The sequence below is a fragment of the Anthonomus grandis genome, chromosome 14, assembly GCF_022605725.1.
Source record: "Anthonomus grandis grandis chromosome 14, icAntGran1.3, whole genome shotgun sequence".
NCBI classification, from domain to species: Eukaryota; Metazoa; Arthropoda; class Insecta; order Coleoptera; family Curculionidae; genus Anthonomus; species Anthonomus grandis.
In genome coordinates this window covers 17,390,978-17,407,026 of record NC_065559.1, presented here as the reverse complement: position 1 = coordinate 17,407,026, position 16,049 = coordinate 17,390,978, and the positions used below count along the sequence as shown (strand labels likewise).

At 31.5% G+C, this 16,049-nt stretch overlaps 1 protein-coding gene and 1 long non-coding RNA gene across 5 annotated transcripts in view; one reads left to right on the top strand and one right to left on the bottom strand.

The window, feature by feature from the left end:
• Window positions 1-16,049, bottom strand: part of LOC126744389 (uncharacterized) — a 127,023-nt gene that overhangs the window by 55,299 nt on the left and 55,675 nt on the right. For all 4 annotated transcript variants that reach the window (XM_050451775.1, XM_050451772.1, XM_050451773.1 and 1 more), the window contains exon 5: window positions 8,884-9,086. In XM_050451775.1, coding sequence (XP_050307732.1) covers window positions 8,884-9,086 — 203 coding nt within the window. The remainder of the gene's footprint in view (window positions 1-8,883; window positions 9,087-16,049) is intronic.
• On the top strand, window positions 3,696-6,082 carry LOC126744397 (uncharacterized). The gene is made up of 4 exons (XR_007663146.1): window positions 3,696-3,830; window positions 3,898-3,970; window positions 4,023-4,767; window positions 5,461-6,082. It is a non-coding gene; the product is annotated as an uncharacterized LOC126744397 (long non-coding RNA).

Here is a 16,049-nt window from a genome sequence, read left to right as displayed (position 1 = left end):
AGACTAGTTCATCCTAAGTCACAAAGTTAAAAGTTCATCAATATGAATGCCAAGATACTGCTCAGTGCCAATGCCAACTTCAAATTATTTCTGTTGATATTGATATATGATTTGTACCTTGGAGTGATACTGGACTCTAACCTTAAATGGCAGGCACATGTTTAGTATACATCAAACAAAATCAGGAAAGTAATTTACAAGTTTTATTGCAGCACAGTTGCGCAAGTTTATGAAGTTAAAAATTCTAAAAATTGTGTATTCTGCTATTGTTGAGTCTATACTTAACAGACTTATATTAAGTCTATAGTTAGGTTTATCTCAAAAACAAAAATACATCTAAACTTTATAAATCATGAATTCTCAACACCGCAGGTAAACATGGCAGTAGTCCCAAATGCAAGACTTCAAAATGTCAAAGAAGCCTTTTATATACAGTGCCAAAGATTTTTAATATATTATCAAATAAACTAAAAATTGCTCCTTATAAAAAAAATAAAATAAACAATTGGTTGACTGTTAATAATATTGTATTTAATATAAAAATGTGAGAATATATTCCGTGCCAGAATAACTAGATTGGGACATTTGAATTTTAGACAGCGTCTGCGACGCATTATTTTTGAAGAGAAATTGGTTCTGTTTTATTTTAAGATTTTTCGTTTTATTAAATCATAATTTAATTAAAACTCGGTGTTTTCTTACATCAGAAGTGGGATAGGCTTACTAAAAGTACCACTTATTGTTCGATATTGTTTTCATGGACGGCTTTAAATCAGTAAAATAAAAGAACAACTTAATCGCCTCTTGTGGATACAAGAATTATGGAAGAATTCGCGAAAATTTTAACCGACTCTCTAAAAGCGCTTAGAGATGAAAACAAAAGTGCTGTGTCGACGTTAGTGAACATTCAGACGTTTAATCCGGGAAATGACGATGATGGTGCGGTAAGGTGGTGTAACGAATTGGAAAAATTGGGTGAAACTTTTAAGTGGTCTAATCATGAGTTACTTGCCAGTAAAGAGGTTCGAGTGGATTGGCTAAAGAAACAAGGGACTACTTGTCGACTTGGAAGCCGTTACAGCGAACCTGGGAGGACTTTAGGACTGAGTTATGCAGTTATGCAAGAAAAATCTAAGCGAAAAGTTGCGAAGAGCCTGTTTGTACACCAGCAATGACACTACCTCGTACTGTGAGTATGCCAGAAAAAAAAATTCTTTTAAATTCTCTAGAGTTTAATCTAACTGATAGTCAGTTATTAGAAATTGTCATTAGTTATATCAAAGACATTCATGTCAGAACCGCTGCTTTTAATAGCAACCTAGACTCAGTTAGTGAATTACTAGTGGTTATAATAAATCTAGCCCGGGTAATTTTTCTGATAAAAGAGGCCAAAAAAGAAGTTTTTCTTTTCAGACAGTGCATGCTGATTGTGTGGGTCCGTTTCCTGTATCTATCGAGGGGTTTAAACATTTATTACTCATCATTGATTCCTTTGCAAAATATATTTTCTTAGTGCCGCTTAAATCCCTTTCTGGCCCCGAGACAAGTGCCGCTCTTAAATTGTATTTAAGTATGTTCAGTGTCACAAAAACTTTGATTTGTGATTGAGGCACTAATTTTACGGACAAGTTTGTAAAACAGATGTTGTTAGAATTGGGCCTACGTCAACACTTAATTGCTAAGGGTAGTACACCTCGGGGTAATGGCCAGGTAGAAAGGTATGTGGGCACTGTTTTGAATTTATTACGCACAGAAATTGAAATTAAGTCCGAATGGTCAAATCATGTTATAAAGTTGCAAACCACTTTGCACCACCACACGATGGTACAAAAAACTACGGGATTTTCACAAATTTATTTACTAACTGGGCTAGAAGGTAGTAATGGCCATATACGAACCCGAACTGAGTCTCTCCCTTTAATTAATGCACCGGCGAGTTTGGAGAAAGATCGGCAACTGGCATACGAACGTATAAGAAAACAGGCGGATTATGCAAAAAGTTTATTTGACAAAACAAAAAGGCTCAATAAAGAAATCTCAATCGGCGATCTTGTCTTACAACCGTCGGGTGACAGTCATTTAGCAAAGTTGGACAAGAAATACGAAGGTCCATTTGAAGTTATTTCTATTTTGCCGAATGACAGGTTTGAGTTAAAAAATCTGTCAACTAATCGGAAAAGAGTTGTTGCTAGAGACATGATCTTTTGGCCAGGCGAACTTTCAGAATGTTGAGATATATTATTACTTTTTCTGCTTGTTTATTTTAGGTAATTTGAAAATATTTATTTTTTTTTATTTTTGATATGTGGAAGCAAATTGGTTTGACAAGTTCATATTTCAGTATTTGCTTTATTTTATTTTGTGTTGAAAGCTTTTACGCTTTGCGAATTATGTTGAAAGCCTATACGCTTTACAACAATGTTGGAATTACGTTGAGAGCTTATGCTTTACACTGATGTTGCTATAACATTGAAAGCTTTCACGGTTTGCTAAAAAGAAATTTTTATTAAAAATAAATCTGAAAAAGAATGTTAAAAAGACGACGAAGACGAAGTTCTTGTATTTTTGTGTCATATAATATGCTTCCACACTAAATAGTTTTAACCAAAATAACTTTGGCAAAATTTGGCTGGCGTTTGTTTTGTTGTTCAAGGTTAACATTGGATTTTTGTTTTAATTCGAGAACGAATTGAGTGTCAGGATTGGCCGTTTGAGGATATATTCCGTGCCAGAATACCTAGATTCGAAACTCAATAGGGCCCTCTTCATGAAATCGTCACCCGAGCCATTAGCCTTATTTATTTGACATTATGGGACACTATATCATGCCTTATCTCCTTAATGCAATAAATATCTCTTACATTATTTACAAACGAGACCGCTAAAAGTAACAAATAAAAACAAACGGCGAAGCATTTCTAATAATAATCGTTGCGGCAAGCCGCTAAAGGCAATAACATGGAAAGTAATCGACGCGTTTTTAAGAAACGGCCGACATGACTTCTTTGCGGTAGTTCCAGGTATTCGAGTTCGAAGGCGAAATGTTGATGTAAGAGCAAAATCGGACAAGAGTCTTCGTACACACCCATTTACTGAAATCACTGATTAAATTTTGATTATGAAGAGCTTCGCGTGACGTGTGGCGGCTGTCATATGTCACATATGAAACGAAATTTTGTAGGTTATGTTTCTGTTGTGTTTTTTTGCAAATTCTGTGTTTAATTGAATTTTATTAAAATTAATGTGATTTGTGGCGAATGCCAACAAAGTTATTCAAAAAAAGCTAATTTGAGAGCTCATGTTAAGAAAAAACACCCAGGTATGAATTTAAATATTTTTTTATGCATGTACTTAAATGTATTGGTTGGATATAGATATTTGTTTGATTATTGTTTCATCAATTTTTAGATAAAATAGATGTATTAGCTCCCATAAGGAATGGTAGTTCTAAAACTTCTTTATGTTTGGAGTGTAAAGAAACTTTTTCAAATGTGTACAATATGAGAGCTCACATTAAGCGAAAACATCCAGGTATGCCTAAAAATTAATCTCTGGGATGTAATCGAGCTACAATATGTAGATGTGATATTTTTGATTTTAAATGGGTATGGTTTCGAGCTTCATACTATACTCATATTGGATAAACTACGAGAAGGATATCCATGTGCTTTTTTTATTTCCAATAGAAATGATACTGAAGCTTTCAAATTTTTTTTTTTATGTGTCAAAGAAAGTAATAATGGGACAGTAAAACCGAGAATATTTATGTCTGACATGGCTGAGGCCTACTATAATGCCTGGGTGGAAGTTATGTGCCCGGCAGAATATAGGTAAGTTTGTTAAAAAAAAGTAGTGTTGTTATGTTAAGGTTGGTTAATAAATTATAACTATTTTTAGACTTTTTTGTATGTGGCATGTTGACAGGGCTTGGAGGAAGAATTTAGAAAAAATTGCAGATAAACAGAAAAAGGTATGTGTATTTTACTTCTGTTTATTTTAATTTTCTAAAAAATGTAAATTAGGTCCTTGTTTACCGAATGCTGCGAATACTACTCCAAGAGCTAGATGAATTTACTTTTAACAAACTTTTGCAAAATTTTCTACAATATTGTTCAGAAAATCCAGAGATTGTTGAGTTTGGAAAATACTTTAGTGATTTCTATATAAGCAAAGTTAAACAATGGGCCTATTGCTACAGGCTACATTGTGGATTAAACACCAACATGCATATAGAACGCGTGCATAGGACCTTAAAACATTTATATTTAAATGGAAAATTTATCAAACGTCTTGATAAGGCCATTAGTGCCATTATGAAATTTGTCAGGGATAGAATATTTGAGAGGTTGATCGTTGTTTATAAAGGAAAAGTTTGTACTAAATTAACAGATCTATGTCACAGGCATAAAGAAAGTTTAACTATGGATTTGAAAAAAATTGTTCAATCTAATGGAAGTTGGTTAGTACCATCATCCTCTAGCAAGGAAATTTACAGTGTAGAGGAAGTAAAATCTTTATGTACCTGCAATTTGTTATGCAATGAATGCTCAGCTTGCATCCATAAATACTGTTATATATGTATACTCCATGTATAAATATGTTTAGACTGTAGTATTAAATGGAATATGTGCAAGCACATTCATTTAGTATGAAAATTTGTGCAGCAGTATCCACCATTGTATACGACACCACGTATCTTATTGATACGTCAACGATCAACCACGTATCTTATTGATAAAGAAGCAGAAGATATATTGGCAGGTTCAGGTATGTATTAACTTTAAATTATAATGGATTTTTGGCAAAAGGTTTTTATTTTGAGGTAACCATCAAAATAAAATTTTTTGGGGAAATACTTTAACAGTTGAAAATATATTATGTATATATGTAATTAAAACTTCAACCACAGCTTAAATAAAAAAAAATTAATTAATTGAATATATCTTAAATAAAATGTAGATAACTTTTTACTGAAACTAATGGAGTCAATATTAGACCATATTTACATTTACCATGAACGCCAATGCATTATCTGGTAGGTGTAAATAGATTATAAATATATATAACATTTGTTTAAATTTAGAATTTAGGTGTTGGTATGTAGTAAGTGCCTTAATGATATATTGTACCCTAGCTGATACATGACAATGGTTAATACTTTTTGTAAAATGTTTGCAGTCTACTATAGTAGAGCGCAAACATTTTTAATACCATATTATATACTTTACATTGCATTATTGTTCGTTGTCAGGGTGGTTACAATTACTATTAATCTTCATCAAAAATTATTTAATTAATAATCAAAAAAATATTTAATTGTTATTTGATGGCAGATGTATTTGATTCATGGTAATATTTTTGATGGTAGGTGGTGTTTCATAATTGTAGTTTAGTTTTTTGTTTGGTGTTTTTGTCTACATTTTGAAACTGATTATTACAAAATTTAAAATTTTTTTGTAGGTAATCTCATTATTGACATCAATGAAAAGGATCAAGAGGCATTAAATCTGATATCGTCACTTAGTACTCCTAGTTCCATGCAGCACACTGATGAAAGTAATTTAATTGAGGAAGAACAGAAAATTTTACAATTCATTCAAGAAACCCTTGCAAATATTGATTCACCTGAAGAAATTGACTGCATTAAAAAAATAATAGCACCAATAAAACCAACCCTTGAAGCTATCAAGAATCAAAAATTTATAGGAATGCCTTTAGTGCCCTCAGCAAAGAATATATCAATTAATAAAAATATAGAGCCTCAAATGCGTTTGTTCGCAACAAAAAAAGATTAAAGAAATAATGTCAAAACTCTCAAAAAACATGTGGCAATTTAGCTTTACAAATGATTAATAAAGACTTTAGCAATTAGATGATAAATTAGATGAATGTCCTTGCAGATTGTATTTTTTTTAAATCACTCCTTTTTTACCTAATTTCATTATTTCGCTCTACTGAAAAGTTAGTAAAAAAAAGTAAACATCGAGATGAGGTATAGTTACTTTCGTGACGAATTGAGAACTAAAAATGTACCTTTTCTCTTTATCTGATTCTTTTTTAACTTGATTACATCGGAATATTTTTACATCTTCTGTGATAAAATATATTGTTGACTCCTAAGATCAGCTTTAATATAGATGCTTAATATAATATAATACTGTGTACTATTGTAACAGAATATGTGCTATAAGTATATAATAAAATGATTAACTATATAACATTATTATTTGCATTTTTGTTTCAAATCCCTTTCCAAATATTTAATAAATTAGATACAATAGGCCTATATTCTAATATTTTAATAAAAATTTAAATTGATATTTTGTAAATCCTAACTTTAAAAAAATCTTACTTAGTCCTAAAAAATTAAAAATCTGAATTTTTTGTTGTATAATAAGCCTTGTAAAATCCAAACGTATTGTTGAAAAGGTTTTTGTATTGCGCAACGAATGATGTAAAAAAATATACTGGGTTCCAGAAAAAATAACAAAAGTTGACTACTACTAAAATTACTTCCGGTAAAACCGGAATCTGAAAAAAAATGTTTTCGCTCAAATTGAGCTCTATGGCCGATAATCAAATTAGAAATTTCAAAAAAAAAATTAGAGGCTGAAAAATTACACTCGGTATCATGCCTTAATATTTAATCAAATTAATAACATAAAGGTTACATTCCACTAACAAAATAATGAAATTGTACGTATATGAACCTTTCAATATATATACTTACTACTTCAGCCTATAAATAACACAAGATTGATAAAGGTAAACATATCGTAAAATTAAAACAATAAATTTAGTTTTCCATTTCCATATTAAAGATCTAATGGCCTAAAATTAATAATAAATAACAAAATGGTTAGCAGTAAATAAATCGCTGTTGAAGCCTGAAATGAATATAATCTAATGCGATTGAATCTCGATTTAAATAATAATTTTACAAAAAAAAAACACCACAGCCTTGGAAAAATCGTATGCTTCTAAAATGTAAGGCTGGTTGCATATAAACCAAACGCAAAGCTTTTCATAATCATAATTAATCGCCGATTTCAGTAAATGGGTGTGTACGAAGACTCTTGTCAAAATCGGGGGTTCTTAGTCTCTGTTTAGATTTGAGTAGCGAAAGTTGCGCGGCGGGACATTAAAAAAAACATTACGATGATAACGACGTTTAATAATTAAAAGCTTTTCCCGAAAAGACGGAAGATCAAGAGACGCTTGATTTATTATCGGGAGTGCTTTTATCTGTCTTGACATCACAATCTAGACGGGGTTTTGGTGTTATGATTTATTTAAGATGTAAGACGAATAAATTTAAGAGGTTTTACTCAAGACGTGAGTACAGTAGTATTCTTTCTTAGATGTTTATTTAAAATAATCATCCGTTGTTCGTGTTGGTTTGGCTGTGTTACCGCTGTGTCGAATCTTTGTTAGACTGTTTGTGCTGTGTGTAAAATCCGTATGACTTTTGACTTTATTATTAAACCTTATTTAATTGATACCAGGAACTTTTATTATCATAACCCTTGTAAGACCATGTTTATTTTCTACAGAATTGAGATATTTTTCTTAGTCATTAAGATGAAACTTATCGGTCTGACCGAAAAGAGGTCCAGGATATTTACGAAAACTAAAGCTAGCTCAGCGGTACCGTAAGTAACCAAATACGGTTTACACTTAGCGTTTCCCCTCGGGAATTATTTTTATGGGTTTCGATAAAAGAGTCTGAGATAAATATTTGGTTTATAAAATTCATTTGAGTTTTGGTCACTAAAGAGTGAAGTTATTTAATAAAAACAATAAAGGGTGTTGCGACGTGAAATAAACTGTGTTGGTTTGGTGTAGTGTTTTACTACAAGAAAGGGTGAGTGTTATCACAGAGTATGCTTATTTCTATCTTATTGATTACACCGATATTTTACCCTTTTAATTAAAAATGTGATTAATGAAATATTTTAATGACCGATTGTTGTTTGTCTTGCTTGTGTTGTTGTGACGATTGTTTATTATTTCTTGTTAAGATACTGAGCTGGTCTGGGACCATTGCACAGCTCGTTGTATTTAACAAGGCTTGGTATTTGGAGAGGACCCTCGCGTTTTGGTGTCCATTGCACCCCTCAGTACAAAGTGTGTTATCGTCAAGTGGTCTAGATCGGAGATTGCTGTCTCAATCTCATGTTTTATGATAATGTTTTTGGTAGCATTTTGGCTACGGTTTGTGAGTAATGTAGTGCTCACGTTTTGGCATATTGAACGATTGTATATCATTCAATATCAGTACGTTGTCGTTACTGGGACATTTAACAATCGGATAAAAATAATAAATTGGTGAATAATGAATTTTGGGATATTTAAGTTAAGTGGTTAAATGTTGGTAAACATGAATTAAATGGTTATCGTAAAAGTAAAATCACTGAGCAAGTTTAAAACATATTAATTCATATTTTTCATATTAATGAGTTTTGCTTAATATTTTTATTATTAATTAATTTTACGGGAATAAGTGTGCTCAGGTTACTTTTATTATTTCAGGTCTACACGTCACCATTTCTACTTTGGAGTCGCCCAAGCGTCCAGTTGTTTTACAAGGTGTTTATTCTATTTTTATGATTTATTTTGATTATTTTGGACTATTTTGAATTTATTTAACGTATTAAAAATTATACAATTATTTAAATGACGCTCACAGGTTTTAATTATTATAATACCCTAGACATCGATAAATTCCTACATATATTAAAGTAATTAAATACCCTTATACACACACAGAGCTATGCTCCATTGTGTATAATATATATTTGGTTTAAGATGTATTATTTCAATGAATAAAGAATAAACAATTAATGATTCTCCAATAAAGACACAATATTGTCGATACATTACCTGGATCATCATCGGTTATTTCAAACGTTTCGTCTTCATTGCTTTCAGTAACGTATCCATAACTATCCTTTAGTGGTAATCCGTCTAAACGGTCTTTTAAATCTAGGGCGGGCAACTTAAACTCCAAACTCAGTGAATTCAATTTGAGAAATCCAACAGGAGCTATAGGATCATTATGGTGCATCACAGTCTCAAAATCGCCCCTAAAATGCAATAGTGGATTCTGCGAATGTTCTGCAAAGTTACAAAAAAGTTTTTATTACATTTTGAAATGTTTAATATTTTAAATACCAGATGATCTACAGTGGATAATTTTGCAGTCTTCACAATAAGGAATTAAAATAATGTAACAATGTTTTTACACAACTTATAGATCAGGGCTGAACATGGTAAAAAGTGAAAAAGAAATCGGGGGTTCATGGGTTTCATCCTACTCCTAAAAGAAAGAATACCGGGTGACAGGAAAAAAGAAATACTTAATAACTATTTTACTCTTCAAGATAAACATATGAAATTTTAACCGGAAGTGAGGCTAACTTTTTTATTTTAAATGGGACACTTGGTATTGTATGTCGTTTTTCGATAAAAAAGAAGATTCTGAGAACAATGATACTGCATTTGCTACTCTTTGTTTTACACTCATAGAAAAAAATCAATTTTTAAATTTTTATACATATAGAGTGCTATGAATGCGTTGAATTTTTAATTTTTAATCAAGTATTTACGGGAAAATAGTTTTCATTGAATTCTACGACTTAATTCTTTTACATGCCTATTTAAAATGTCCAAACCAGTAATTTTGGCATAAACTTAATTTTTTTAAATAGCATGTTATTGGGAACAACCACTTTTGAAATGCGATTTATTTTCCCAATAATTTGATATGAGTATAAAAGCTATAAAGTGTTCCCTTTTTCCTGTGTCACCCAATATAACAAAAATGAAAGAAAAAATGATTTACGAACGGTTTATCTCAATTTCCGACAAAACTACAAATCCTATGGAGAAAACTTAAATGGCAAATTTAAACACACTTTTGTTTTAAACACACTGTAATTTTGTAACTTAAAATATCAATTTTTTCGCCTTGTTTAGACTTAATATCGAAAAAACATTCTAATTTTCAATCGAAAATTCTCCTGTCAAAATACCTAGTTTTTTTTTTTAAATAAACATTACTATGGCAAATTTTGCTAAGAAAAACTAAGAGGAAATGATTTGAATAAAATTGTGAATAAAAAAATAATGGAAATAATATTGGATGTTCTTAAAGATTTTGAAGATTTACTAAAAACTGGGAGGTTTGTCGAATCTAACGATGAGGAAATGTCATCAAAGAAACACAAACTAATAGATAAATGATTAGAATTCAGAATAAGGCATAAATAACAAGATTAATGTATTTAAAAATAATTTTAAAATGAATAACGTAATCAGTATAAAGTATCTAAATTAAATAGTAAAATTTTTATGTATATACATATATATATATATATATATAGTGCGAACGTAAAGGTTGGAATAAATTCATTTAAAATTCAGGGGTATGTTCAAAAAAAAAACGCTCGGACATGTCGATTTTTATTTTTAACTGCGGGTTTTCTTACTATAATTTTATGTATACAGGGTGGCCCAAAAATAAGTTACGGTCATCAACGTAATTTTTTTAAATGTAAACACCTATTTTTATTTTAGATTTAGGTTCTACATCAAATTCTAAGTACATTACATGTACCATGTCCTATACCTAAACTCGACCGTTGACGATTGAACACAATAAAAGGCTATTTTTGGAAGAGTTATTTATATCAAGCAAGAATACATAAAAATATTTTAATTAATTTATTAAGTGTTGAAAATGGCTACCACGAACCTCTTGGCAATATCCCAGTCGATGCTGAAATTCTTGTAAAACGTTATCGATAACAGAAGGTTCTATCAATCTTATCTCTTCCGTTATTCTAATTTTTAAGTCTTCAATGTTGTTTGGCCGATTAACATAAACTTTGGACTTAAGATACCCCCACAAAAAAAATCTAAAGGAGTCAGATCCGGCGATCTGGCCGGCCATTCAATTGCACCCCTCCGACCAATCCAACGTCCAGGGAAAACGGTATCCAGGTACTGGCGCACGGGACGAGTGTAATGGGCTGGAGCTCCATCTTGCTGATACCATAAGGAATTATCTAATATATCCGGGTCTTCTGGATCGCGGTATAAAGTGGCAAGGCATGGAACCAAGTCATTTTCTAAAAACTCTAAATACCTCTCACCATTCAAGTATCCTTCAAAGAAAAAGGGCCCTATAACCCTATTTTCAATCACCCCCGTCCAAACATTTACTTTTTGAGGGACTTGGCTGTGGAACTCCATCATCCAGTGCGGATTTTCAGTAGCCCAATATCGGCAGTTTTGCCGGTTTACACTACCATGAAGACAAAACGTTGCCTCATCAGAAAATACAATTTTTTTTTTGAAAATTGTGGATTAGCATGGCACAAGTCCATAAGTCTCTCACAAAATTCTAAACGCCTATCTGGGTCATCTTCATTTAGTTCATGAACCAATTGAACTTTGTAAGGGTGCCATTTATTTATACCTAAATACTTAACGACGGATGTCTGGGATATCTGATTTTCTAACGCAATATTGCGAGTCGTTTTATGGCAATTTTCTTCAACTGCCAGCAAAACATTTAGTTGCTTCTCTTCTGATATACTTGACCGACCTTTCGTATAATTATCCCTGACATGACCCAAATCCCGATATTTCTGTTCTATTTTACTGACAGTACTTTGAGATATACGTGGCCTATCAGGATACTTGGCATGATAAATTTCACAGACTTCCATCTGAGTGCGCATCCTGTTTCCATAACCAATTATCATCAAAATCTCTATTCGCTCTCGCTCACTAAGACGTACCATTTTTTGAAATTTTAATTTTATCTTTTGATAAACTTAACTCAAGCAAAACTTTGCTTAGGCATCTAAATCAAACTAAATTCACTCAAAATTATTTGATGTCAACAAATTGTGACAAGTTAACAATCAAAAACACCAACCACAAATGTAAATAACCAAACAATAACTGATAGGTTGCTTGATATAAATAACTCTTCCAAAAATAGCCTTTTATTGTGTTCAATCGTCAACGGTCGAGTTTAGGTATAGGACATGGTACATGAAATGTACTTAGAATTTGATGTAGAACCTAAATCTAAAATAAAAAATAGGTGTTTACATTTAAAGAAATTACGTTGATGACCGTAACTTATTTTTGGACCACCCTGTATACATAAAATTATAGTAAGAAAACCCGCAGTTAAAAATAAAAATCGACGTGTCCGAGCGTTTTTTTTTTGAACATACCCCTGAATTTTAAATGAATTTATTCCAACCTTTACGTTCGCACTGTATACATACAGGGAGTCCCATAAATATTTACAAGCAGGTTAAGTTAATTTTTACTAATTCGAAAGTCAAAGACAACTAAGATACTGGGTGATAAATATTATACAGCATTTTTTTTTATTCCGTAACCTTTTTACATTTTTATAATTAAATTTTTTATTTAAAAAATTCTTCAAAAATTTCGCTAGGACTCACCCTATTCAAGATATTTATATTTAAAGTTTTTAATGCATTCAAAAACAATTACGTTCATAGACTATTTAAATTGTTTTATTATAGCTATATTTAAAGATGAATTAAAAATAAAAATTATGCTAGTAAATGTTCGACAAGCCCTTTATTTGTCTCAATTTATTTTTAAATTCTTTTACTAAAAAAATAGCCGAATCTTAAAAAATAATTGCCCATTTCGAAATGACTCAGCATCAATTATATATTTATCATTTATGGCTCTCGTGTTTCTTGTATTTTCATAAACAATTGAGTTCATGTATCATCATATGCAAAAATCTAATGGGTTAAAGTCTGGACTTTGTGCGGGCCAAGGTCTTTGACTTCCGCGTCCTATTAAACGATACATTAAGATGCACAGAAGCACCATCTTGCATAAAAACCATATCTCGGAGCATCAAAAGACGGTCACCGCTGAGGTTGTCGCCAGTTTGGACAAGGTTGATGCAATGATTTAAATAATTCTTGATTATTCTAAAGCATCTGATATGCTAAATCACAAACTTTTGATTACTATTTTATATTATTTTGGTTTTAATACTATAGCTACTAAATTAATTTTATCTTTTTCAAGTGATAGAACACAACGAGTTTTAATTGGAGAAGATAAGTCTAGGGTGACAATAGTAAGGTCTGGTGTCCCTCAAGGTGTAGTTCTGGATCCTTTGTTGTATAGCATTTTTCGGCTTTCATGGATAAATTGCGATTCTGTAATTACCACCTTTACGCGGACAATACACAATTATATCTATCATTTAATGCTAGTAATGTTAAAAGAGCTTGTTTTTATTTGAATGCTGATCTTGCTTTAGTAAATAGTCTCAATATATCATTATTTTAAATTAAATCCAAGTGGCAATGTTATTTTGTAGTGATAATAACAGAAGGGCGGTCTTGGATCATGTCCAACTAATTCTTATTGAAGAACTTATTCTTTTAATGACTCAACTAAATATCTAGGCCTAATGATAGACGCCAAGCAAGTTCACAGATCACATTATTTGTCAAAAGAAACAAAAAAAAATATTATGCGACTCATTAATTCTATCCTATTTTAATTATCAAGATACAGTATATTGACCATTTTTAGACTGCGCTAACTCTAGAAGAATTCAAAAATTACATAACTCGTGCATATGTTTATTTGTGGAATTAGACGTAAGGAAAGGGTATCACATAAATTAGTTGACCTTAAGTGACTTAATATGTTAAATCTCCGAGAGTTGCACTGCATATGTTTTTTTTACAAAATAATGAAATTTAAAGCACCACCATATCTCTGCAGAGTGTTTCTTAACCTATACGCATAAACTTGGGAAATTATTGCTAATGATAAATAATGACTAATAGTGAAAAAAATTAAGTGAAATATTTTTAGTTTCTGAGATAATTCTTTTTTTTTCACAAAAATGTCATAACTTTATTAGGTGGAACTTTGTTTTCAAATTAAGAAGTAAACAAGTCCGGATGATGTTTATTATTTTTAGTAGTACCTACTTTGCTATCAGTTGATAAAGTTGTGTTCGTATTTCATTTTTTATTATGGTGGAGCCATTAGACCTAGGCGCATTTTAAACCTGGAGAATTTGATTTTAGATATCATCGAAGAGCATCCTGTCATAAGCACTAAAACAATTGCAACGCAATTTTGATTATCACCAGTCACAGTTTGGCGAATTTTAAGGCATGAATTACTGTATCCGTTTCACGTCCAAACGGTACAAGCTTTACTTCCAAGGGATCATGCGCCTCGAGTAAACTTTTGCGAGTGGTTGTTACATCAGCAGCAGTTAAACCCAAACTTTACCAGGAACATTTTAGCTACGGATGAAGCAATTTTCACACGCAATGGTATTCACAATTTTCGCAACACGCATTTTTGAGCAGTTGAAAATCCGCATGCCATTCGGCGAACAAACTTTCAACAACGATTTTCAGTAAATGTGTGGGCTGGAATTGTAAACGGAATACTTATTGGCCCTTTCATTTTGGATAATCGTCTAACTGGTGCTCTTTATTTACAATTCTTACGACAAAATTTGCCGGTACGCCTTGAAGAAGTCCCTCTTCACATTAGGCAGAATTTGTGGTTTCTTCACGATGGTGCTCCACCACATTTTGCGCGACCAGTGCGACGGCATTTGGATCGAATGTGCCCCGAACGATGGATAGGCCGAGGTGGTCCAATTGGATGGCCTCCTCGATCACCCGACCTTAATCCGCTTGACTTTTATTTTTGGGGCCACCTAAAATCTCTGGTGTATGTAACCGAAGTTGACAATGAACAAGAATTAAGAAATCGGATATTTGCTGCCGCCGAGGAAATTCGACTACAACCTGGATTAGCTGCTGTCTGCAACTCTTGGATTAGGCGTGCTCAATTATGTATTGAAAGTCATGGAAATAACTTCGAACAGTTACTATAATAGTTAAATAAACATTTATTTTGGAGAATTTACGTTTTTTTTTAAATTTTAATTAATAAGTCGTTTATCTCCGTAACTAAAACTATTTTACTAATTTTTTTTTCACTCTTAGTCATTATTTGCCGTCAGCAATAATTTCCCAAGTTTATGCGTATAGGTTAAGAAACACCCTGTATAATAGATGACGTTCACAATAGAAATATTCGCAGACATGACCTTTTGTGTATGCCTTTACATCAGGAAGAAATTTTTAAAAACAAAAAAACAAAATTTGGGATTTTTTAAATCTATATCGGCTTTTAAAAAATCTATAAAAATGGTTCTTTCTTCTAAACAAAACAATATTTAGTGAATTGAAAAACAATTTATATTATTTCTGTTAATATTGACATCCTTGGTAAATTTGTATAAATCTCTTTGGTGTCAGAATTCTGTGTTTATGTCTGACGCGTGTTTGAAAATATAAATTTTTATAAGGATGTATATAAAATAGCGCCTAAACTATACCGAGTACAAAAAAACTTATGTGACGTGGTTAAACTAAATATAATTTTACATATACAGGGTGCCTTAAAAATAGGTTACGGAAAAATATGTAGTTCTTTCAAATGGCGTTATGCTTTTGAGGACAACAAGATCTTTATACGGAGACCTAATTTTTTAAATTTCATTACGGCATTGTCATTAATTCGTATTTTTAGGATATTTTTAGTATTTTATTAATTAAAACTCTCTTATAGCAACCGCTGTGTTAAATCTAGATAAACGAACGATAACGAACTCGCTTTTACGATGTTTTACATTCTTTAAAAAAACGATGCCGATAAAATCGTCTGTATTAACTATGTATGTAAATTATTTATGTAATTTATTTATACTAACAATTATGTATTAAAACTAACTAATAAAAGTTTAAACTTGTCCTAAAATTAAATTATAACTACACTACAAACTATTCTCAATATGGCCTCCTAAGTTTCGTACGCAAGCATTAATTATTTTTTTAAAAATGAATCATTCACTCTTTCTAACATATTAGGTGTTATTGTTCGGATAACCTCTCTAATTTTTAACTGCATATTTTCACTTGTGGTTG